Consider the following 23,396-nt stretch of genomic DNA (forward strand, 5'->3'; position numbering starts at 1 on the left):
CGTCATGAACATCCCGCCCTGGCTTCCTCTAGTCAACTCTCCACCCTCATTTACACCCAAGAGTTCGAATGTGTCGGCGGTTTATTCGGCTGCTGCAGGGTCTGTCTTTCCAACATGCCGATACCATGGAAGCTGGCCCGGGTCGCCACACGTCACTGAGATCCCTCGATCGATCGGTGGTGGCGACCAGATCGCTCGCCCCGATCCGGACATATGCTCATCATGCCCCTGCCTTGCTCTTCTCTTATAAACGCGTTGCACATATCCTAGATATATCCAAGCTCGTCACGCCGTCTCGTGCCTATTCACAACATCTGGGCCGAGGCTCGGATTTGAACGCTGAAGTCATGATCATGGCCACTGCGCCACATGGATCCGAGGCAAAGCCTGCGGATATTCTCAATGAAGATATACACTCACACCAAGCAGAGGTGGCATTGGACCCTGAATCCGACGAGGACATCCCACTGGAGGCAGAGGAACTCAAGGAGGCCCTTGGGCGATCCCCGCCAGTGAACAGCAGCTATCTCCCTCTACCCTGGAAAGGAAGGTTAGGATATGTGAGTTGCATCTTAAGCCTCATGCGTGCAACATCAGTTCTAACCCAATTAGGCCTGCTTAAATACCTACCTCCGCTACGCTACCCCTGCCGTATTCTGTTCTCGAACGTGTCGAATCGCCTCTATCATCGAGAACCGACACCCCCTCCAAGATCCCGAACAACCTGCACACTCGACCAAGAATCGTCCGGACCGGGATCAGCCGGCCGATGTTGCACGCGGTCAGGCCTTTGTTGAGGCTCTCGGCCTGACAAATGCGCGTGATTTGGTCAAGATCCTTCGCTGGAATGACAGGTATGGCATTAAGTTTATGCGATTAAGTAGTGAGATGTTCCCTTTCGCTAGCCACAAAGAATACGGTTATAAATTGGCGCCGTTCGCCTCGGAAGTTCTGGCGGATGCAGGCCGGGTGGTTGCAGAACTCGGTCACCGTGTCTCGGTTCACCCGGGCCAATTCACGCAGTTTGGATCGCCGAGGAAAGAAGTGATTGAGAGCTCTCAACGAGATCTTGAATACCATTCGGAGTTGCTTCAGCTTCTCAAACTTCCCCCTCAGCAAGATCGCGATGCGGTAATGATCCTACACATGGGTGGGGTTTTTGGTGATAAAGCCGCGACACTTGATCGGTTCCGAGAGAACTATGCCAAGTTGTCGCAGGACATCAAGAATCGATTGGTTTTGGAAAACGACGATGTCAGCTGGTCTGTTCACGATCTACTGCCAATCTGCGAGGAGCTTAACATCCCTCTTGTCCTCGACTATCACCACCATAATATCATTTTCGATTCCAATGAGCTACGTGAAGGCACGCAGGATATTATAGGGCTCTATGATCGCATTGCGGCAACTTGGTCTCGAAAGAACATTACGCAGAAGATGCATTACTCCGAACCAACTGCTCCAGCAATCACACCTCGCCAACGCCGCAAACACAGTGACCGTGTGAATACACTACCTCCATGTGCAGACACCATGGACCTGATGATTGAAGCCAAAGACAAAGAGCAAGCTGTCTTTGAGCTGATGAGAAACTTCAAACTCCCCGGCTACGAACGTGTGAACGACCTAATCCCTTTTATGCGCCCCGACGAAAACCAACCCTTCAAACCCCCAAAAAGGTCGAAGAAAAACGGCGGTTTTGTGGATCTCGAGGGCTCAATACCCCCGCCTCGCACCATTCCAGAGGAAGAAGTTAGCATGGGTGGACCTGATGGTAGAGTCTACTGGCCCCGGGGCATGGAAGAATGGCTCAGACCTGCGAAGAAGGTTGTCAAACCCAAAGCAGCCGCGAGTCCGAAGAAAAGCACACCGAAGAAGGTGAAGACCGAGTACATTGCGGACGATATCCCTCTTGACGCAGCCAAGGTAGAAACCCCCAAGAAACCAAACGCTGCCAAACGCACGACTACCTCTAAGGCTCGAAGCAAGCGCAAGGCTTCGGTGATCGAGTCGACCCCTGAGCCAGAGGAGACTAGTGATGTTTCCGCAGAATTGGAGAATTCTCGGGAATCACTTTCTCGGCGGAGTTCACGTGCGAAGAAGGTGAATTACACCGAGGATAGTGCATAGTCGACTGACTTTGTATAAATATCTTGTACGATATTGGTAGAATAATAAACAGCAAGGTCGCCATATTGTTGCCAAATCTATCAAATCTCCGTAGTTGTCTTCTAGACCATTTGCCACCATGAAACACAACCCAATTATGAATATTTATTCTTTATTGTGTCAGAAATGAAACAGAAACCGAAATCACACTAAATATAGTATTATAGCATCATATTGCCAAACTTGTCGAAATCTCCGAGAAACCTGAAACGAACGCGGTGAGAGGGGCTCCGAGTAATCATCGTCATGGGCGATCTCTTCCCCGCAGGTCTACTTTCCGCAGCCCTATTCGACTTGGCTTTTTTCTCGATATTCTTGTTCTTCTACATTCAAATCTACACCACACGAGACCCTGGCTCCTAAACCACGCTTCCGCTGGCCCAGCCTCCGGTCGAGGACTCCCCTCTCACAACGCCCACCCACCCTCTTCCCTTCGTTCCCCCGTGAGCCTCGACCTAGCAAGCTCTCACGGATTCTCCGCCTACTCGTTGGCCCACACGCAAGCAGACGAGCCCAGTCCCGTCTCTGGGGCCTCCGACACGAGACCCTCCCGGCCCTCCGTCACCGGGCACAATCACGGATCTACCGAGCAATCGTCAAACGCCAAGCACGACTCGCAGCGCGCGATCGCAGACTCGGAGGAGGCATAGTCTCCTATCTCCTCGGCCCCCGACGACAGTTCCGCACGTGGAGAGCCAACGCGGCATCCAGTCTCAATTCCGCTGCAAGGCATCCGAAGTCGATCCTAGCCCGTTCCGGACCGAAAGAAGCCGCGGGAGATCCAATGGCACAGCCAGGGCTTTCATCGACATGGGGACCAGGAGGCGCCGATGGCGCCGGTGTCACTGGTAGCCGTCGCAAGAAGGTCTTCGAGTACTTCAAGGCTGCGAATGAGTTGCGCCAGTCTTATACATCTCAATGGTCTGGACAGAGGAACGACCATGATGAGGATTACTACAATACCCCCGGCGCCTTCCCCGACATTGAAATTGCGCGATCCGGCGACGAAGAGATGGTTCTTTTCCCGAGTTATGCTCGGAAACTGACGGAAAAGAAGAAGACTGATGCTAGCACACGTCCGCGACGTGACTCCTGGTCGGAGACCATCGATGAATACCGGGGGGAGCCCCATAACGACGAGAGCTCTACGCCTGGTTGGGATGACACTGAGACCGAAAATGCGGTCGTGGCCGTTGACGTGCGTGGCTGGATCTACGCTCCTGGTCGCGGTCCCATGAGCCGAAAGCACCGTTTGATGATTGCGCTAGCCAGGAAGCTGAGCGGCATCCCTGCACCAACGGGAACGACCAATGATGAAAGCGACGACAAGATGTCAGGCAAGGGAGATGATGAATACGTGGACAAGCAAATGCAAAATTTAGTCGATACAGCCGAGAAGGAAGCAGATCCGGCTTGGAAGAGTACACACACGGACAAAGCGCAACACCCTGTACCGCTGAGCAAAGATGAGCTGTCTATGGCAAATGCTCATCTCATGGAACGACTCCGTCCATTCCTCACAAACCCCGTTGCTAGTATGCCCGTGACTGTTTTCTTCTTTGACGAGAATGAGAGCAAGTCTCGGAATATTACAACGGATGAATCGGGTCACTTCACTCTTCGTGCTGCATTGCCATTTGTCCCAACTCATATTCGTGTGTTGGCATCCGAGGACTTGTCTGCTGCACGGCCAATTCAGATCATCGACCCAGTTGGAATCAGTTTGATCAGTGACATCGATGATACAGTGAAGCACTCTGCTATTGCTGGTGGAGCGAAGGAGATGTTCCGCAACACATTTGTTCGTGAATTAGGTGAACTCACCGTTGAAGGAGTCAGTGACTGGTATGGCAAGCTGGCCAAGCAGGGTGTCCAAATCCACTATGTGTCCAACGCCCCATGGCAATTGTACCCTCTCCTCGAACGCTACTTCAAGATGGTGGGCTTGCCACCAGGCTCGTTCCACCTCAAGCAATACTCGGGGATGCTACAAGGAATATTCGAACCTACAGCAGAGAGAAAACGAGGATCACTGGAGCAGATTTTGCGAGACTTCCCTGAACGCAAGTTCATCTTGGTTGGAGACAGCGGCGAGGCGGATCTCGAGGTGTACACAGACATCGTCCTGGCAAACCCCGGCCGCATCTTAGGAATCTTTATCCGCGATGTCACGACCTCGGAGCCCCAGCAATTCTTCGAGAAATCCGTCGGCCCTCTTGACCCACCCAAGCGCAATCGCAGTTTCCCGGATGTAAAAGATCAGTCGGATGCTGTCCCCAATAGACCAGCTCTGCCGCCTCGTGCATCTCCGTCTCTACCAGCAGTACATATACCTTCACCGGACGCTGAACCACAGAGCGTGGATATCGAAGACTTGATTGATCTTACAGATCTTATCATTGACCAGAAGCCACCCCCAGCTGGACTTACCCACCCTGATCAACCACGTCCACCTCCCGTTAAGCCGGTCAAACCATCTGCACTGCGCATGGTTTCCACACCTGCGGATCTACTGAGGGCCAGACCGGCCAGGCCGTCTGCTTTGCGTCAAAGTACTACACCTTCTGATATGACGAGGGAGACCAGTCCCAAGCCATCACCTGCTCCACAAGAAGCTCCGAAGCGCAAGCCTGTTCCTCCTGTTCCACCAAAGCGTGGATCTACGCCCAAGACTGAGTCATTAATTGATGCGGAGCCTTCACCCATTTCTCGCAGCAGCACTACTGGGTCATCTACGAATGACGCCTCATCATCGTTGCTCAGCAACCTCAACGATGGCTCCTCAAGTTCCCGTTCTCAGTCCCCACCAAGGGGTTCAAAGCAACAGCCACCTCTCCCACCACCCCGTCGCGCAAACGGTGCATCGCCAACCGCCCACTCCGATTCCAGTGGATCATCGACACCCCGTCCTGCAGCAAGTAGCATCCAATCCTACCCAGCAGCAGCCGCCCAAGCCGCATACCAAGGATTCCAATACGCAACCGAGCGGCTCAACTTGTCACAAAGCCCCTCTAATGGATCACGACAGTCTCCAGCGGGACCAAATAACGAGTCGGGTATGCCTCCCGTGCCACTCCCGAATAAACGCGAGGAACTCTGGCGTCGTCGCTGGGAACGCGCATCTGAGGTTCTTGAAGACCATGGGGTTGTGCTGGGTAGTTGGCGCGTTGGAACTGATGCCCAGCCTGTTTGTGCATGGTTAGTGGAGAGGGCGATTAAAGATATGCAGGCCGGTCCTACGAAGAAAGAATAAGGTCGCCTTTAATAGATTACCTTTGCTTTACATTGTCATATACTCCATTCAGTCAACAATTTTTATACATATATCGCTTCTCGAAACTAGAGTGGTGGTACCCAGAACAAGTTTTTTGTTGGTAAACTCCCTACTTTAGCTTACAGGTGAGCGCGGTTGAGTTGTATAAGGTGGAGAATACTGGAAAGAACGTGTTATTGGAATGTTGGGGCATGATGCGAAGAGAATACTGAAAATTGGGACTTTTGTTCTCATCCGGATGTACCTCGATCACGGTGTGGGGAGACGCGGTGGATTAGGCAGTGATGCATGACAATCCCAGAGCCCTCATTAGCGCAAATACATAAGTAACCTCCATGATTTCAACATATTGATCAGACTAACGATTGCAGTCTCAGGGGTGTAAACTAGTGCAAAATTAGGGCAAATATGCTGACATCACCTCGGACCTCGGCTCAATTTGAAACAGCAACAGCATGATTGGAGACTGAACAATCTGGGGTATTTACTCTCCCTCCATCCCTCATCTCCCAACTCAAACATGTCGGAAACACTCACACGCGCCGAAGTCGCCAAGCACAACACCGAGGATTCCCTCTGGTGCATCATCGACCACAAAGTCTATGACCTAACCGACTTCGTCGACGCCCACCCCGGTGGCGGCGTCGTTCTCGCCCAGGTAGCCGGCCAAGATGCCACAACCGAGTTCTACAACCTGCACCGCCAGGAAGTACTAGAGAAGTACCGCAAACAGCTCTGCGTCGGTACTATCGAAGGTGAAAAGCCCGAGGTCATCGAGCCCACACCAGGAGCCCTGAGTCCCGTTCCCTACGCCGAACCACTATGGCTCCGTCCTCAGTTCAAGTCGCCCTATTACAAGGAGACCCACCGCCGCCTGCAAAAGGCTGTGCGCGAGTTCACGGATAAGTACGTGACACCCGAGGCGCAGGAGAAGGAAAGAGATGGCACGTACATTAGCCAGGAACTGATCGACCGTATGGCTGAGACGAATGTCCTTGCCATGCGGCTGGGTCCTGGAAAGCATCTCCATAACCGGACCCTCCTTGGTGGGGCGGTCGATGGGAAGGAGTTTGACTATTTGCATGATATGATTGTTACGCAGGAATTGGTCCGGGCTAATGCCCGTGGTTTCCAGGATGGGAATATGGCTGGTATGGCTATTAGTTTGACTGCTGTTCAGCAGTGGCTACATGATCCTGTTCTCAAGGAGCGTGTTACTGGTGAGGTTTTGTCTGGTCAGAAGAAGATGTGTTTGGCTATTACCGAGGCTTTTGCTGGTAGTGATGTTGCTGGTTTGAAGACTACTGCTGAGAAGACTCCTGATGGGAAGCATTACATTGTAAATGGAACGAAGTGAGTTTGGAGGATGAATCTGTGCGTTGGACTATTGCTGACGGTGATTAGGAAATGGATCACGAACGGCATGTTCGCCGATTACTTCGTGGTCGGTTGCCGTACCGAGAAGGGCTTCTCGGTTCTCTTGATTCCTCGCGGTGAGGGCGTTGAGACGAAGCAGATCAAGACTTCCTACTCAACTGCTGCTGCGACTGCCTTTGTGCAGTTTGAGAACGTCAAGGTTCCAGTCCAGAACCTCCTTGGCGAGGAACACAAGGGATTCATCGTTATCATGAGCAACTTCAACCACGAGCGCTTCATGATGGTTGCTGCTGTTGTCCGCATGTCAATGACCGTCGTCGAAGAGACTATGAAATGGTGCAACCAGCGCATTGTCTTCGGCAAGAAGCTGATTGAACAGCCCGCCATTCGTCAAAAGTGAGTCCCGTCAACTGAGAAAGGCTTTGAATTTACCTCTAACAGATAGCAGACTCGCACGCATGATTTCCCTGACCGAGTCAAATCAGGCCTGGCTCGAGTCCATCGCCTACCAGATGTGCAACATGACATACGCTGAGCAAGCCAAGCACCTTGGTGGACCCATCGGACTGTTGAAGTCTCATTGCACACAAGCTGCCGGTGAGATTGCTAGCAATGCTACCAACATCTTTGGTGGCCGTGGTATCACCCAGTCTGGAATGGGCAAGGTCATTGAGATGTTCCATCGTACTTACAAGTTCGATGCCATCCTCGGTGGAACTGAGGAGATTCTGGCGGATCTGGGAGTGCGCCAAGCGATGAAGAACTTCCCCAAATCTATGTTGTAAAGTTATCAAGGGCCTTTCAAGCGAAGATACCAATATCAATCCAATATATATTCCAGTGTTGAATAATAAATGGCCGCTTGGACAAAAGTAGCCAAGCGAAGTGGGGCAGACAGCTGTAACGGTGGATCTTTGTTCCGACGCCACAGCTCCCCAAATAGGATTAGCGTTGATATGAGGTCACGTCGGGCATGGCATCAGCTGCCTGTTGCCTTCGTCTCCTAACTTCTTTTCAGTTTTGATATCGAACATCATTCTCTGAGCATACGCGTATACATCAAAATGGTGACCACTGAAGTTCTTCATCGAGATCACGTCCTGGATCTTGCCGCGAGAGCTATCCAGCCAGCAGACGATAGCCAGCCGAGCCTCAAAACATCATATGAAGCTGTTGCTCTAATCGGACATGCATCCATGACAGCAGTGGGTTTCAAGCTGGTAGGCCTTGGAGAAGACCACAACTTAGGTTCGCACCTTCTATCCTTGATTTGAATATCGGACTCCGCTAACTTCTCCAGAAACATCTACAGATACACCCTCCCTCCCCGCACAATGGAACGCTAACGATACCTTTGCCTTTCGATACACACATGACCAGTCATCCATGCAGTACCTGCTTAAAGTGAGTCGACTGGGAAATAACGCTGTTGTCTTTGCGCTGGCCTTGGGTGATGACCGCACCAGCTCATTCGATCTCCCCGCCAAAGACTTCATCTCCGCATCTGCGCTCCCCCTATCATCCTCAGACAATGTTGCAGGCTCTCTACGGGATGTGTTCATTTCGCCAGCTCGTCTGAGCGATTTGATCGGACTGTTCAAAATCAACGTCATCCAGAAACTTGCGCCCGGGTTGCACAAAGAAGGCTACGAAGAGACACCCCAGGTTTCCAGAGAAAGACCACAGGAAGGAAGAGCCCAAGATCCTCTGCGTGATGATTTCCCTCAGCCTGCTCGTCCCTATCCGTTTGATGACCCTCTATCAGCAGCTCCTCGCCGCCCCAACCCTGTACCAGACTTTGCCCCGCCCGGGTTTGAAGATGAATTTGAGATCAACAGGCCTCCACGAGGATACCCAGCAGGACTTGGTGGTGGAGGCAGAAACCCGTACAATATTGGAGAAAGAGATCTTTACCCAGCTGGACTTGGACCTCATGATCCGCTCCGCGGATCCATGGGCCCTGGCTTTGGCCCCAGTGGCGGGGGAATGCATCCCACCTTTGATGATCCCCTCTTCGGTGGGGGTGGTGGTGTAGGGGGCTATGATCCCCGTGCACCACCTGGTGCTAGATATGATCCTGTAGGACCGGGTGACCCACCTGTTGGTCGCAATCCAGGATCATTCGGTGGTCGTGGACGAGGTGGGGGAGGGTTTGGAGGATTCGGCGGTGGTTTCGGAGGCGACATCATCTAAAAGTACTACCAGCCTTAGCCTAGGAAATGAATGAAATGCCCTGGCAATGAAATTACATGAAAAAACCCCCCAATAATCCCAGTTCATGTACAATGGCGTATGTGAGCGTTCCGTGTAGATGGTGCAGTAGGCGGTGTGGCTGAAGCTGTGGCGCTGTGCTTTCACCTCCCAACTTGACCTTCCCGAACTCCCATCTCTTCTCCCTTTCTCGCGTTCCCAAAGTCCATCTCCTTATTCCTTGAATTGCTCTGGGAAATCTTTTTAATTGAATTGCCATCTGGAGCGTAGTTTCCCCTCATTATTTCAACCCCACGATACCTGCGCTCATCCACCAAATCCGTTGTTTTCTCACGAGACCGCCCCTCCCCAGCTGGCCCCTCCTTTTCAGCCAGCTGTGCACACCGACGCAATGGATAACAACATGGAAATCGATACTGCGCGGTCCCCCGAGCCACACCACCTGTCGCCAACAAGCGACCCCGGGTCCATACCGACTCTGGACGGCTGGATCGAGAGTTTGATGACTTGCAAGCAATTAGCGGAGGAAGATGTGCGGCGCCTGTGCGATCGGGTGGGTTTCCTCTTTCCAGGCACTGATGAGGTCCCCAAATTGATTATGTGTGTGTCTTGCAGGCAAGAGAGGTATTGCAAGAGGAATCGAATGTGCAGCCAGTGGTATGTTGACTCTCGGTCGGGTTGTTGTCGTACCCGCCCAGCCCACTGACATACCCGACAGAAATGCCCAGTGACGGTTTGCGGTGACATACACGGCCAGTTCCACGATCTAATGGAGCTGTTCCGTATCGGCGGTCCTAACCCGGATACAAACTATCTCTTCATGGGTGAGTGTCGGTCGGATGACGGTATCGGGTACCCTTTCTAATTTTGCTCCTCCACTCTAGGTGACTATGTCGACCGTGGCTACTACTCCGTTGAGACTGTGACCCTCCTGGTCTGCCTGAAGATCCGTTACCCCCAGCGTATCACCATCCTCCGTGGAAACCACGAGTCCCGACAGATCACGCAGGTCTACGGCTTCTATGACGAGTGCCTCCGCAAATACGGCAACGCCAACGTGTGGAAATACTTCACCGACCTCTTCGACTATCTCCCCCTCACTGCTTTGATAGAAAACCAGATCTTCTGTTTGCACGGTGGGCTGAGCCCGTCCATTGACACCCTTGACAACATCCGGTCACTGGACCGCATCCAAGAAGTGCCCCACGAGGGACCTATGTGTGACCTGCTCTGGAGTGACCCCGATGACCGGTGTGGATGGGGAATCTCTCCTCGAGGTGCTGGATACACGTTCGGACAGGACATTTCGGAAGCCTTCAACCACAACAACGGCTTGACTCTGGTGGCACGTGCTCATCAATTGGTGATGGAAGGATATAACTGGTCGCAGGATCGAAATGTCGTCACAATTTTCTCAGGTATGACGCTCGTCGCTAGACTTGTCAGTTACAGAAAGACTAACCGGACTCGCAGCCCCTAATTACTGTTACCGCTGCGGCAACCAGGCCGCTATTATGGAGATTGACGAGCATTTGAAATACACATTGTGAGTACTGCTGCTGTGTATGCTACAAGACAACTGCTAATTACATTCCAGCCTACAATTCGACCCTTGCCCCAGAGCGGGAGAACCAATGGTATCCCGACGCACACCCGACTATTTCCTGTGATAGATTTCATCATTTTTGTCCTTCGGAAGGCAATTGGACTGGCGGAGAATGGGGGCTGCATACGAACAGGGCTCTCGCCTACTTAATTCTGTATGGTTCGATGCCTGGCCGCTTGTTGATACCAATGAAAATAAAACACTTGCGAGACCCAGTTCTATGATCTGTAGCAGTTGCCCGGGCCAGTTGAGTTGTTTGTGAAGAGAATACTGCATGATGTAGGTCAATACCAATATTTTCAAGAATGTTTAGATGCAATCTTCCGTGTAGAGGATAGAGTATGGCATAGTTTTCACATCATCCTATTAATGCCTAACGACAAAGACATAGATTAGTATTGGTCCTCTTGCCTATCCTACCATCAAACTCAATCATGCGCGTCCTATGATGAATCTAAATTATTTCATTATTTCACTAACTAATGATTGAAATAGGTCTTTTCTTCAACAAGATGTCGTTAATTTTGATTCTTCAACATACCCAAATTCCATTGGAAGGATGCATATATATTTTGATCGTCATGTTCTAGATCCCTCGATCTCTCTTCTTCGACTTCTTCTTCTTCTTCTTCTTCTTCTTCTTTCTTATCACCCCAGTCTTAGGAGATATGGGAATAGTGTTGGTCACAGCACAGCCTGACAGAAAGATCGCGTGTGTTGACTATAAAGAGCAGAATTGCTATGCGTACGATATAGAGAAGTTGTGTATATGTGGCCTCATCTCAAAACGGATCAGGTGCTGTGCAACTCAAATGCCAGTGCCACGATATGTGTCACCTACCCTAAGTATGGAAAAGCCACTACTGATGCAGTGTTCGTCATACACTATCAGTTCAAGCATATCGGTGTAACGAATATGATGCAATCATTGGCAGTGGACATTGCACAATACAATGGCGACGCTTTCCATGTAGCCAAAATCCGCTTCATATCGTGTCTACCGTCCAGGGAAGTACGAAACGGTCTATGTCTAGATCACCGCATTAAGTTTCCAGTGGTTGGTAGGGATTGGTCTGGAAAATCAAAGCCAAGAGATAACAAGAACTAAGAAACCATGGAAGGACATTTCTTGGATCCCAGATATTCTGGTAGTCCCAAGAGGGCTCAGCCGCATGTTCACGCTATCTGAAGAGTTTCTGCCTTGGTACCGAACCCGAACCCGAATACGAAGTAAAAATATATGAAGGTTAACCCCTTTCGAACAGCATGGAGTCAATGGTACCGTGCTTGGCTGCCTAATGATTGTGGCCCCTGGTCCCAACCTATAGACTTGGCTCTATGTATTACTGCAGCTCCGTGGGAGCTTCTGTCCAGATCTTGTGCTTGGCATTTGTGCTTGGCAGGCGCAGACGGCCACCGAAGATCAACTTTAGGTTCCTGGGAATATAAGGGCCTGATTTCGTATTCGGCTCTGGAGCTTGGAAGTCTAATCTACTTACTGAATTTTCCCTCGCATTACCAGAAGTCAAACGTATATAAAGGATGTAGAACGAGACCAGAATAATATGTTCATTATCAAGAACCACCGATTTCTGAAGCCAATTGAGTTGCAACTCAAAACCTCACTCTGTTCGAAAATGTCAACACTATCAAACATGGCCTTCTTTCGTTCTCAGCACAAGTTGAAGGTCCATTTAGCGCAATTGTTGTTGGTGATAGTTATTATCGCTCTCTCTGTAGCCCGGCTATTCCTTGCAGGGCGAAAGACGAGAACCAGGGCTAGTACTATGGGATTAGGAATGGTAAGAATACGCCCTACGAAATCCGTGCTTCTGATAATTTTATCTGACTCAAAATCTGGTATATAGGGTGCCAAATCGCTCGTCATTATCCTCTACCAGCTCTTAACCGGACATGTTTCTCGCTTCCAACGATGGGCAAGCCTGAAAGCATACCTCATTCTAAATTCGCTCGAGATCGTCTTTTGGGGCGCTGTGGTATTCCTCGTTTTGCAAGCAAATCTCCAGGTGTGCGTGGGCACAAGCTGCGCCCTTGGATGGGTGGTGATAGTTTTATCCGGAAATATGAAGTGAGCAAATTCGAAACAACGGGAAACTAAAGAATCATTCAGAAGAATTTACTGACAGAGAGAATTTAGTGCCCTTTCGGTCTACATGACTGTCAATTCCTACCTGGACTATCGTTACTACAAGACCAATGGCCAGCATCGAGATTCCACTATTAAACAGGAACTCCCGCTGCATAACACGAGTGACTTGAGTGCCTGAATGGAAAAACGAAAAATGTTCTTCAAACTTGAATCTTTCAGGCCCACTACCACACTGAAGTCAAAGCTGGATCGACGTTAGAATACGTTGAGCGATATGGCTGCGCCCTTGCCATATTTGCGAGTATTCCCGTTGGCCCTAATAGCATTTGCCTCTGATTATGCGCCAATTAGGGTCTAGGGATCACCGAAGCTTCACAGGGTCTTTCTAGTCAATTGCTATTCCATATATGATCATTCGTTATATCATGAAATTAAATGATACCTCTACAATATGTAACACAATATAGACACAGAGCGGAATATTAAACACCCGGTCCCCGTTTCTTTTCTTGTTTATTTTGGCTCAGCCAAGTCCCGGGACACACTGCTCTTCAGGCTCTCGAGATCCTTCTGGTCTTGCGCCCGAAGATTGCTTGCACCTCCTGCAGTCCGCATATCCTTCTCATTATCATCAGACCCTCTGTAATGGCGAACCTTCGAGCTTCCATTCGGAACAAAGAATCGTTGGTCTACACGACCAACCAAAAAGATAGCGACGACACAGATATCGAGGCTAAAATTGAAGATGTAGAAGCATGCCTTGCTGTGATACCAGGCAGGGTTCGTGATTGGACGGGGAGGCATCCACGCAGTACCAGCCCGGAATGAGGCGCCGAGGCAGAGCAATAAACCCACAAGAGTAACAAGGAGAACCTTGGCAATCCAGCTGCCGGAGCCGAACTCCTCGATCCGCTTCCTGTTTGGAGACAGGAGAACCAACAAAACCAGAGGAAGAGGCAGGAACGAGATGATGGCGAAGTATGTTACACCGTAAAGTTGAATATCACGATCGATACGGAGGGTGTTCGTGTTCAGAGTATAGGAGATCTGAACAACCACAGTGATGACCATGACAATTGTAACCGCAACAAGACCATAGACCAGCTTAAATGCCAATGACACAGGACGAGACCATCCTATTCCAGGGTAGACAGCCCGCACCATGCGCTGTGCGTACAGCAAGTTTAAGATGAATAGCAACAACACACCGGCAGCAACGAAGATCTGCGACGCAATGGCGAGACTGATATTTGTGACTCGGCAGGTCCAGGCAATGCGAATGATATTTGCGACAATGCGTGACATGCAGAAACCAAATGTTACGGCGGATGGGATGAACTTGTGTCCTCGTGCGAGGTTGCGGCGGAATAGGGTCATGTGAGAGGCGGCGCCGGCGATGAATAGGGCGAGGAAGATGGCGCATATTGGGACATCGACAGATACTGTCGGATGGCCGCCTGTTTGGGCCACTTTGGGCGCATATGGTCCTCCCATTTTCTATAGTGTTTTTATTAGACTAGATATAGCGAAAGGGGTCGGGATACAAACTCGAGGATTTTTTGCTGAGAACTCAAAATAGGTTGTCAATTGAGTCCGAGGGGAATGTAGAATAGGCTTGATGGTCAAGATAGACTTGAATCCGTGGACTTGCAATAAAATGTATAAAGAAATAGAGAAGTCTACATCAAGGTCTATATACCCAGCGCTCGGTCGACAATAAAAACTCCGTGCCCGAGGCTATTCTAGGAACCGGCGAGACACATGGATCGAAATTAGTAGGTAAAAACCTGCAGATCTGGCTGTTTTCAACATGATTTTACCCTGACCACCCTGTCTGCGGGCAAAACATAGACAAAGCGTGAGTTGTGGCTTTCGGTGTCGGGGGCTGTCGCGCCCCGGAACAATGAAGCCGGACGCCGAAACGCCGACCTCCGATGGGGTCAACATCTCTTCAATACTTTATATTGCTTCAGTCGCGATGGATGAGAACAGGAAAATATGAGACTTATCGGATTGCTAATGATTGCCAGAATTTTGTCAAGGGTCTCTGGCCTGCATCTCGATTTGTTTTCCCCTGGTGTGACTGTGGCTGACTTGGTTCTAACTCCCCTCTCGTACTAGCGCCTCATCGAGGTTGAGTCTCCTGTCCGTAGGTCTCCCTTTGGTGGCTGCATCTTCTGATATATATCTAATGCCTGCCAAGCTATTGAGCTCAAGTCACGGCTGAGCCTCAGACACCCCTGTCAGTCCCAATGGATTTCGTTGGCGCAACTGTTCAACTCGAGTTGAGGGCTTGGCACGCTACTACGTGAGATGGTGCCCAAAACTCCGACTGGAACAGTGGGCGTCATTAGACTTTCGTCTTCTTCGTCATAACCTACACTGTTTTGATTGTTTCTAATCCCGAGGTTCACATTGGATCTGACCGAAATAGATGACGTGGGAACAGCTGCAAATGTGATTGCAGTGATTGACATGACCATCAATGTCACAACGATTTTGTTCCAATACTCAACTGCAGTGAAAAACGTACGAACTATATCAGACGCTTAATCGGGGTCATAGAGGGTCTACAAGCGTCTCTCGAGGGTTCACAGAAATTACTCAAGACTCCAAATGGCCAAGGCTCAAAACTACACACTCTGTACGGGGCAAGCTCGACGATTGCTATGCTCAGCTGGTAGCAATAGAGTCAGAGGTGTCGAGCAAAATGCACAAGGAAACCAAAAGTGGAGCTTCCCGTTTGATGAGTCGATTTGGTATTAGTGCTCTGAAGTGTATCATTATGAACCTCGAGCAGATCGGGATACACTTTCCGCAGCGCTTACGATTGACCTAACCCTAGAGTAATAAATCTCGCCTTTAAGGCAGTGTCATCTATTTGGCTTACGCCGGGCCTCCATTAGGAAGGAAACGGCAAGAGTTTGATCTCGAATCAGACCCCCTGGAGAATTGGGCACGGCAATACTTCGTGACCAACCCGTCAACGTGGCTAAAATCACCGCGCTGGCCAAAGAGTTGGGAATTAATACACACTGCCTTCTAAATGTTATTTCTCAATGCTCCGTTTTTTTTATTATTATATTTTTACCTACGGTATATATCTGTAACTTCTTATAAGCCCCATGAATATAAGTTGGGCAATGTTAAAAGGACCCCCTCTTGTTGATATTCGGACCCCCTCTCCACCTGTCTAAGCCGAATAGGGAAGGCGTAGTATGTGTATTTCACGGTGTCTTTATTTAGTACAGTGACACAGCAAATATTTTAGACCGTTTTTAGACCCCCTACCATAAACCGAAGAGCAAGTCTATATCATCTTACTTTCTAAACGTTTTTGCTTTAATGAGTGCTTTTTATAGAAGTACTACACTGTGAAATACACATAGTAAGCCTTCCCTAATTAGGCTTAGGCAGGTGGAGAGGGGGTCCTTTTAACATTGCCCTTTAAGTTAGACTGTCTAGCCGTCATCTAGGATTCCAGTAGAATCTCTTCTCGCGTCGGATTTGTCCATTCCAATACCAACATTTCCAAGGTCTCTGTCCCGTCCAATGCCTTCTGAATGGAGGGTCACTTGAATAGGTTATTTTCCACAGCCGCCTGATTTGGGAAGGGGCATCTAGTTTAGTTTTCCAGGGTGATGTGCTTTTGCAAGCTGGTGGTGGGCCGAAATCTGACAGGGCGCTGAGAGCTTTGTGAATATGCGACAAGTTTTAGCTGTTGCTGTCGTCTGAAGAAGGTGCTCGATAAGTGTCAAGAGAAACCGGTGGTAGTCGACACCAGTTTCGGGAAGTACTGTACAGTACGATTTTGGAACACAAAGACCGATACGTCAGACGATATATACATTTTGAAATTTGCTGAGATATCTTCCCACTACCAAGAACTGTTAACCTTGGCTCCTTGTTGTGAAGACGATTCGTATTCCACAATCACATCGTCCGTCCGATGGATATGGCCCATAGAGAAAGTATTCTGCTTCCCAGATCCATTTGAAGGAAGTATGCTTTCTTGACTATCTTTACCCGTCACATTGGTGAGGTTGGTGAAGCCGAGGTCATCCTTGCCAAGTGCATTTGAATGCTTGTTGCGATTGTAGGAGGAGGGAGGGAAGCTATCGCTGCCTTTGTAGCGATCACCCTTTCCTTGGCTGTAAGAGCCGAACACTCGCTTTCCGAAGATAATTTCGAGGAGGGGTTGTAGGGTAGGGATGCAGGATGCTATAACGACGACGTTGGCTTCAATACTAAACGGAGAACAGTAGGTTAGAGCAGGTAAGAATGGAAATTCGGACTGAGATAAATACTTACTTGGTCCACATAACAAGGTCGGCAGTTCCATCTATTTTTGGTCAGTTATGGTTTGTTGCGAGATGAATAGAAAAGGACTTACATGTATAGTCGGATTTGTCGGCAAGACCATGAAGCTGGGTACACTTTATAATTGCCATAGCGGAAGCACTTTATCACCAAAACAGTCAGGCTCTGCCCCAGGAAGAATTAGTTGAAGAGATGACGACTTACATTGCACCAAGTCCCAAAGCAGCACAAAGCGCAATTCTCTTTCGTAGAGACATTTGCAATTTTAGCAGCACAGTGGTCGGGTAAATGGCCAGATATAAATCAACAAACGCTGAGAGAGCTGGTACAAATTAGTAATGGGGAGTTCAGAGGACATCCAAACAGACTCACCTCCCGTGAAGATAGCATAGTTGATGAGAATCCATGGACTCTTGCAAGTAGCCTCACCTTTAGCTACAAGTGATATCTGCCATAATGCCTTTGGCGGATCGCACATAGTGAACAAGATAAGAATGCAAATGATAGAGACTGTGGCCGCGCTTCCAACCAAGAGCCATAGTATAGCCTTGTGCACTCTCCCAGGATTCAAGATCCGGTTCAACATAGCCGTCACTGCCACCTTGGGGATAGTAAATGAGAGAATTCCAAACAAAAAGCTGACGGTATTGAGCAGAATGGCCATCTCTAGATCCTTTTCGTTCAAATAGTCAGCGTGTTGTCCATAGCCCACACTGACACCGGCTGTAGTGACACCACAATATGCAAGGCCGAATATCTAGCACAAATTGAAATTAGAAATGTCAAATAGAAATCAGATTGATTGAAGATCTTACCATGGAAATCAAAATCAAGTGGTCATCAATACCAAAGTTTCGCAACACTACCATCCGGATGTAAATCCTGGCCGAGACGATGAGGGTTGTCAGCCCAGTCAAAGTCCATAGAACAGCCAGGATCTTGGGGCCCTTATTATCGTAACGATTATCATCGGTAATCGCCATTGTGTCAAGCTTGATGCAGCAGGGCTCTGCGACGAGCTGAATGTTTATCGCAAAAAGAGTCGAAGCCCCCAGTTGAGGGCCAAGGAACCGGAGCTTACTTGTCTATATAAATCCATGCAGAAACGACCTGTCAACATTGACATAAGCACCAAAACTTCACACATTCGAAACCATTACAACGGAATCCTTCATGTTTTAAGCGGCGATGATCACCCTATTTTGGTAAGCTGCCGTGCATATCAATTCTAGACACCATGCCATCGTGGGGGTATTTACTTCTGTGTCCGGGATTTATCCCGTCGCTTCGTGGCCCGAAGACAGGGGCATAAAACCCCGTCGCTCTATTACTTGCAAGCGAGCAGACGCTAAAATTGTGGCGCCCGGGCCCACACTTCCAACGGTGATCACCCCATGTGAGCACGGAGAGCAAAGGCAGTCGGTTCATTCCGAATCGATCAATTCCCATATGTGAAGCCCAATTTTATCAATTCCAGGTTGGGGAAGAACGAGGATCAGGTTACACAATTTGTAGATTTTAACGTGCATCTAAGGATGTACATGTACACCTCACCATTGGTTCCCAGGGGAGAGTTGGGATTCAGGACGGATTCGAATCAATTGGCCCCCAAATTATCCCTGACTCGTAAAAAAGTTGGCAGCTGCCATGTTCGGATTGTGGGCCGCTAGAAGCCCTAGACAAAAGTACATATGCCATCCTTCCGGGCAGCCAACATGTGGATCAAATGTCTCCCCAAACCTGCTTGTTTTCTTTTTCTTTTTTCGGTGGCGTACTTGACTCTGGAACTGAAACGGTCACTCATTGGTGTCTGTATATTCATATGCACACGTGAAGGATATGTTGAGATTGGGATTGTTCTTTACCCCGGACCAACAGAGGGACTAATGTTAGCTCACAAGCTACGGAGGTAGCTACTTGGCAGTCTGTTGAATTCTGCAATAGACCCATCAGTGATGGTGTTAATAACAATTAGTCTACTCTTGTTAATATCCCTTATTCCTTAGGTTTAGTTAAGACTGAAGAAGTCGTTGGACAAAGTACATATACTTTACTAGTCTGTTTCCATAAAGGGCAATGCCGTTGAACTAGAACATCTCCCCACTCTTTTGGTTTTGGACTGGCCGAAGGATCCGGCATGGAAATGACCACTGGATGATCTTTATCAGAAGGGGTTCAGATTCGAGGCCCCGGTATTACCGTTGCACGGCTTTATTTAAAGGACGGGGACAGTGGAGGTATTTTATCCAGCCCCTGGGGAATCCTTGACTTGTATCACTTCTACTTTATTTCTCTTTTCAGCCCAAATTGATATATAATTCTTTTACAATGGCTGACGTCGCAACTCCTCAGTTGAATGGAATCCCTCATGTCAATGGGGACACCCACACGAATGGCAAGGCCCATGAAAATGGACATGCTCATATGGACGGGGCTTCCAAGGAAGCCTTCGTCGATGGGAACGTTGCAATCTCCGCAAACACCCCTGAGCTGGTTCCCGGTCTGGTTGAGCAAGTTGCTTGCCTTGGTAAGATTGCCAGCTTGCAAGACCACAAGGAACGTTCAGCCCTTTTGGACGCTGCTCGATCCCTTGTGTATGCACTTGAGACACCCCGGGAGGCTATGATCAGATACTGCTGGTCACAGGTAAGCTGCCTTTCTTTCAAATATTGTCACTTCCGTTTCTTCAACGGCTGCTGATATTGGCTTCACAGTCAACGCTCTATGCCGCTGTAGAGACCGGCGTTGACCTGGGTCTCTTTACTATCCTATCCAAGGATGAGAAGCCCAAGACTGCTGCAGAGCTAGCAAATGCCACAGGTGCTGATCCAGTCCTCCTTGGTATGTAACTGCAAATTATCACTATCTGCCCTGCTACAAATGATTGACTATCTATCCCATCAGCTCGTATCCTGAAGCACCTGTGCGCAATGGGAGTTATCCTCGAGACCGGCCCCAGCGAATACCGCCGTACAGGCCTCTCACTTTCGCTCTCTATGCAAAGATACAGTGATGCGTATCCCTGCATGTAAGTCCTATTCGATGGCCCTTCTACCAAAGGACAGTATGCTCACATCTCGAAAGGACAAACTGTATCACCGCCGGTGTCCTTGCCCTACCTGCCCAACTAAAGAAAGACGGCTACAAAAACCCATCCAACGGCAAAGAATGCGCCTTCCAGCGCGGATTCCAAACAGACCTCCACTTCTTCGAGTTTATGAAGGAAAACCCAGAAGCTGCGAGCCAGTTCAACAACCACATGACAGCCTACCACCAGGGACGTCCTAGCTGGATGGATATCGGATTCTACGATGTGGAGAGCCTATTTTCCAATGTTGGCCAAGACGATGTGCTCCTTGTGGATGTTGGTGGTAGTATGGGCCATGATCTCTCCGAGTTCAGACGCAAATGGTCTGGTGCCCCTGGCCGCTTGGTGCTTCAAGATCTTCCTGACGTTGTTGCTCAAGCGAGGACTATGCAGCTGAATCCCTCTATCGAGGTGATGGAGCATGATTTCTTTACTGAGCAGCCTATCAAAGGTATGGATTTTCTATCGTATTATCTCAACCGAGGTCAATGCTTACTATTTATGTTACAGGTGCTCGGGCATACTACATGCACTCCGTTCTGCATGACTGGACCGACGATAAATGTCGCGAAATCTTGAAGAACCTCGTGGCTGCAATGAAGCCCGGACACAGCAAGGTGTTGATCAATGAGAATGTCATCCCTGAGACTAACGCGTACTGGGAAACCACCAGTCTGGATATCATCATGATGGCCGATTTCGCCTCGGCGGAGCGAACTGAAGGCCACTGGCACAAGCTTGTTGAGTCGGCTGGTTTGAAGATTACGAAGATTTGGACTGCTCAGAGAGGAGTTGAGAGTCTTATAGAGTGTGAATTGGCTTAGATCGTTTAGCGATGAAGTCGGAGGAAGCTTCTTCGAAGAGATCTTGCTATATGCTTGTACATACATGTAATTTGAACATAGAATGTCCACGTGGATGTTACATATTGGAATTCATAGATCTGCTGCTATCAGAGATTCAAGTTAGAGGATATTACAATCCTCAATAAAAACAAAACAAAAATACACAGATTCGCTTATATACAGGATTCATCTCAACTATTCAATGGATAGACAAACCCTTAGCCTTTTTTGCCAAAATCTCCTCAACCTCCTTAGCATGCTTGGAGAAGTTGTCAACCAAGCTATCCCACATCTTAGGCTCATGCTCATGCTTCTTCTCACTGTTCCAAGAGTAATCCGTAATTGTGAAAGGACGGCAAGACTCAAACATGAAGGCGATAGATGCTTCGGAAATTTGCATCACAGGTGGCGGGTTCTCTGTTGCTGCTTTGAATTCTTCGTAGGCGACGCCGTGGGGGACCACTTTCCAGGAATTAGCATTCGATCTTGATAGATTATGGGAAATTGTAAAATTGAACATACTTCCGCATTCAAAGGATACACTGCCCGGCTTGAAGGCATCTGAGCGACCGCCGTAGTCGCCGTAGATGAGACCCATTAGTTCGGATGCAGCGTTGCGGTGGTAGTAAGGGGGTCGGTATGTGTCTTGGAATATGTTAGCAAGCCCGAGATCTTAAATAGAATAGGTCAACGTACGAGATGCAACGTCCCAACGAGGTTGGAAAGTAAGGAAATCAGCTAGCGGAGCATTGGGATCGCGAGACTTGGCCGTGAGAACACAGAAGATAGACGGATCAATGTGGTCAACAGAGATAGAGCCGACATTGACGAACTTGGTCAGATCGTATTTGTAGGGTACCTGAAAGAAGTTAGCAAACCCGAAAACACCCCGCAAAGAAGTATCACTCACATAGTTTCCATGCCAAGCCACAACATCATAAGGACTATGATTCTGCGTACTCTTGAAGAACTTTCCACCAAGCTTATAGATAATCTCCCAAGGCTCCTGAACAATCTCATATCTCGCAACAGGACTCAAAAAGTCCCGTGCATTAGCAAGCCCATTAGCACCAAGTGGGCCAAGCTCAGGAAGCTCGAATTGAGTTCCCCAAACCTCCAGTATATACCCTCGCGACGGCCCATCAGGCAGCTGAACACTAAACCGAATTCCGCGCTGGATGACGACAAGCTCACCAGGTTGCACGAACAATGGCCCGAATTCAGTCTGGATATCTAGCGCGCCTTGCTGCGGGACAATAAGGAACTCGCCGTCCGAGTTAACGAAAGCCTTCTTGTTCATGCTCGTGTTGGCTGTGTAGACGTGCGTGGCTAAACCTTCACGCAGAGTGGGATCGCCCGAACCGGCGACCGTCTTGAGGCCTGAAACAAAGTCTACTTCTCCGCTCTCTGGAATGTCGAAGGGGTGCCAGGCCAATTGTGTTGGAGAGACATGAATGCGCGGGTTCAGAGGTAAGAAGTTTGCCTCGGTATCTTTGTTATCGGGCATTTCAGTCTGGAACATATTGTCAGAGGATATGTGAAACGCATGAATAACATGGCATCAGGTACGTACGAAGCCCTGGTGGGCGACAGCAGGACGGGCGCGGTACAGCCACGCCTTCTTATTACTGTGTCGGGGAGCGACAAAGGCTGTAGCAGTCATTTGCTCGGCATAAAGGCCGAATCTCACGTTGCGAGGACTGTTCTGGCCCTGTGGAATGGTGCCAGGAACTGCTTCAGAGACGAAGCTGTTTCGTGGTTATACATCAGCCAGTTGAATCGCTAGATGTAGGTGTTGGATACATACGTATTGCCGAAGCCGGCTTGATACTATGTAAGTGTCAGTGGGAGTTGCAAGTGTGGTAGACTGAAATGGGAAGGGATATACCTCATAAGGATCGTTACGTCTTGTGTTGAAGGAAGGGATGACTCCATCCTTCTGTGTTTCAGCCCAGTGGAAGATCTTTTGGTATTCCTTTGGGTCGGACAAGGAGTCGGTTGAAGGCATGATGATAGATATGGCCGAAAGGCACGATACGATATGAACAAGGTAAGGAATAAGTGATAAGTCTGATTTCTCTGAAAGTGGTTCAAAATCCGGGGCAGCAAGACACCTATATACTCCAAAGCGACCAGACCAACCTATGGGGTTAACACGGACGCAATAACAAGAACACGAACATCCAAGCCCAAAGCACAGAGCATAATTGGATCCGACTACCCGGGGAGAGCCAACGGCAAGACACGGATGTCGGATGCATTGTCACGAAGCTGCGTAGTTGATGCCATGGAAACCTAAAAACGGCGCATCAATCTATATATCGGCAGTGCGAAGGCCATTCGAAATGCCGACCTCCCGGGCGGTGGACCAGACACGCAATTTGACTGGTGGAGAC

The 23,396-nt window shown here is 49.2% G+C and overlaps 8 protein-coding genes across 8 annotated transcripts; 6 read left to right on the forward strand and 2 right to left on the reverse strand.

The window, feature by feature from the left end:
- Positions 1 to 353: 353 nt before the first annotated feature.
- Positions 354 to 5,422, forward strand: PENARI_c004G08732 (uncharacterized protein; the record flags this gene model as incomplete). The annotated part of the gene is made up of 4 exons (XM_022629302.1): positions 354 to 560; positions 613 to 2,103; positions 2,337 to 2,387; positions 2,519 to 5,422. 4 exons carry the CDS (start codon positions 354 to 356, stop codon positions 5,420 to 5,422), a joined length of 4,653 nt encoding a protein of 1,550 aa, XP_022490755.1.
- Positions 5,423 to 5,963: 541 nt separating this feature from the next.
- Positions 5,964 to 7,605, forward strand: PENARI_c004G01759 (acyl-CoA dehydrogenase family protein; the record flags this gene model as incomplete). The annotated part of the gene is made up of 3 exons (XM_022628957.1): positions 5,964 to 6,796; positions 6,848 to 7,216; positions 7,269 to 7,605. The coding sequence occupies 3 exons, from the start codon at positions 5,964 to 5,966 to the stop codon at positions 7,603 to 7,605; spliced, it is 1,539 nt and encodes a 512-aa protein (XP_022491054.1).
- Positions 7,606 to 7,884: 279 nt separating this feature from the next.
- On the forward strand, positions 7,885 to 9,013 carry PENARI_c004G05313 (proteasome inhibitor PI31 family protein; the record flags this gene model as incomplete). The annotated part of the gene is made up of 2 exons (XM_022629134.1): positions 7,885 to 8,068; positions 8,121 to 9,013. 2 exons carry the CDS (start codon positions 7,885 to 7,887, stop codon positions 9,011 to 9,013), a joined length of 1,077 nt encoding a protein of 358 aa, XP_022490858.1.
- Positions 9,014 to 9,422: 409 nt separating this feature from the next.
- Positions 9,423 to 10,701, forward strand: PENARI_c004G09990 (serine/threonine-protein phosphatase; the record flags this gene model as incomplete). The annotated part of the gene is made up of 6 exons (XM_022629372.1): positions 9,423 to 9,584; positions 9,647 to 9,688; positions 9,750 to 9,855; positions 9,916 to 10,449; positions 10,505 to 10,577; positions 10,629 to 10,701. 6 exons carry the CDS (start codon positions 9,423 to 9,425, stop codon positions 10,699 to 10,701), a joined length of 990 nt encoding a protein of 329 aa, XP_022490730.1.
- Positions 10,702 to 12,424: 1,723 nt separating this feature from the next.
- PENARI_c004G04521 (uncharacterized protein) lies at positions 12,425 to 12,925 on the forward strand (the record flags this gene model as incomplete). The annotated part of the gene is made up of 3 exons (XM_022629087.1): positions 12,425 to 12,439; positions 12,506 to 12,666; positions 12,796 to 12,925. The coding sequence occupies 3 exons, from the start codon at positions 12,425 to 12,427 to the stop codon at positions 12,923 to 12,925; spliced, it is 306 nt and encodes a 101-aa protein (XP_022491096.1).
- Positions 12,926 to 13,260: 335 nt separating this feature from the next.
- On the reverse strand, positions 13,261 to 18,050 carry PENARI_c004G05592 (uncharacterized protein; the record flags this gene model as incomplete). Its single annotated transcript, XM_022629145.1, has 7 exons — positions 13,261 to 14,244; positions 16,643 to 16,994; positions 17,059 to 17,089; positions 17,141 to 17,208; positions 17,272 to 17,389; positions 17,440 to 17,824; positions 17,883 to 18,050. The coding sequence occupies 7 exons, from the start codon at positions 18,048 to 18,050 to the stop codon at positions 13,261 to 13,263; spliced, it is 2,106 nt and encodes a 701-aa protein (XP_022490946.1).
- Positions 18,051 to 19,395: 1,345 nt separating this feature from the next.
- Positions 19,396 to 20,979, forward strand: PENARI_c004G08122 (uncharacterized protein; the record flags this gene model as incomplete). The annotated part of the gene is made up of 5 exons (XM_022629275.1): positions 19,396 to 19,713; positions 19,782 to 19,908; positions 19,972 to 20,095; positions 20,152 to 20,606; positions 20,666 to 20,979. 5 exons carry the CDS (start codon positions 19,396 to 19,398, stop codon positions 20,977 to 20,979), a joined length of 1,338 nt encoding a protein of 445 aa, XP_022491159.1.
- Positions 20,980 to 21,090: 111 nt separating this feature from the next.
- PENARI_c004G11163 (putative homogentisate 1,2-dioxygenase) lies at positions 21,091 to 23,008 on the reverse strand (the record flags this gene model as incomplete). Its single annotated transcript, XM_022629432.1, has 8 exons — positions 21,091 to 21,098; positions 21,217 to 21,462; positions 21,523 to 21,645; positions 21,697 to 21,859; positions 21,911 to 22,513; positions 22,574 to 22,748; positions 22,808 to 22,830; positions 22,889 to 23,008. The coding sequence occupies 8 exons, from the start codon at positions 23,006 to 23,008 to the stop codon at positions 21,091 to 21,093; spliced, it is 1,461 nt and encodes a 486-aa protein (XP_022491024.1).
- Between the last annotated feature and the right edge of the window lie 388 nt (positions 23,009 to 23,396).

Source organism: Penicillium arizonense (genome assembly GCF_001773325.1).
Source record: "Penicillium arizonense strain CBS 141311 chromosome Unknown PENARI_contig004, whole genome shotgun sequence".
NCBI lineage: Eukaryota > Fungi > Ascomycota > Eurotiomycetes > Eurotiales > Aspergillaceae > Penicillium > Penicillium arizonense.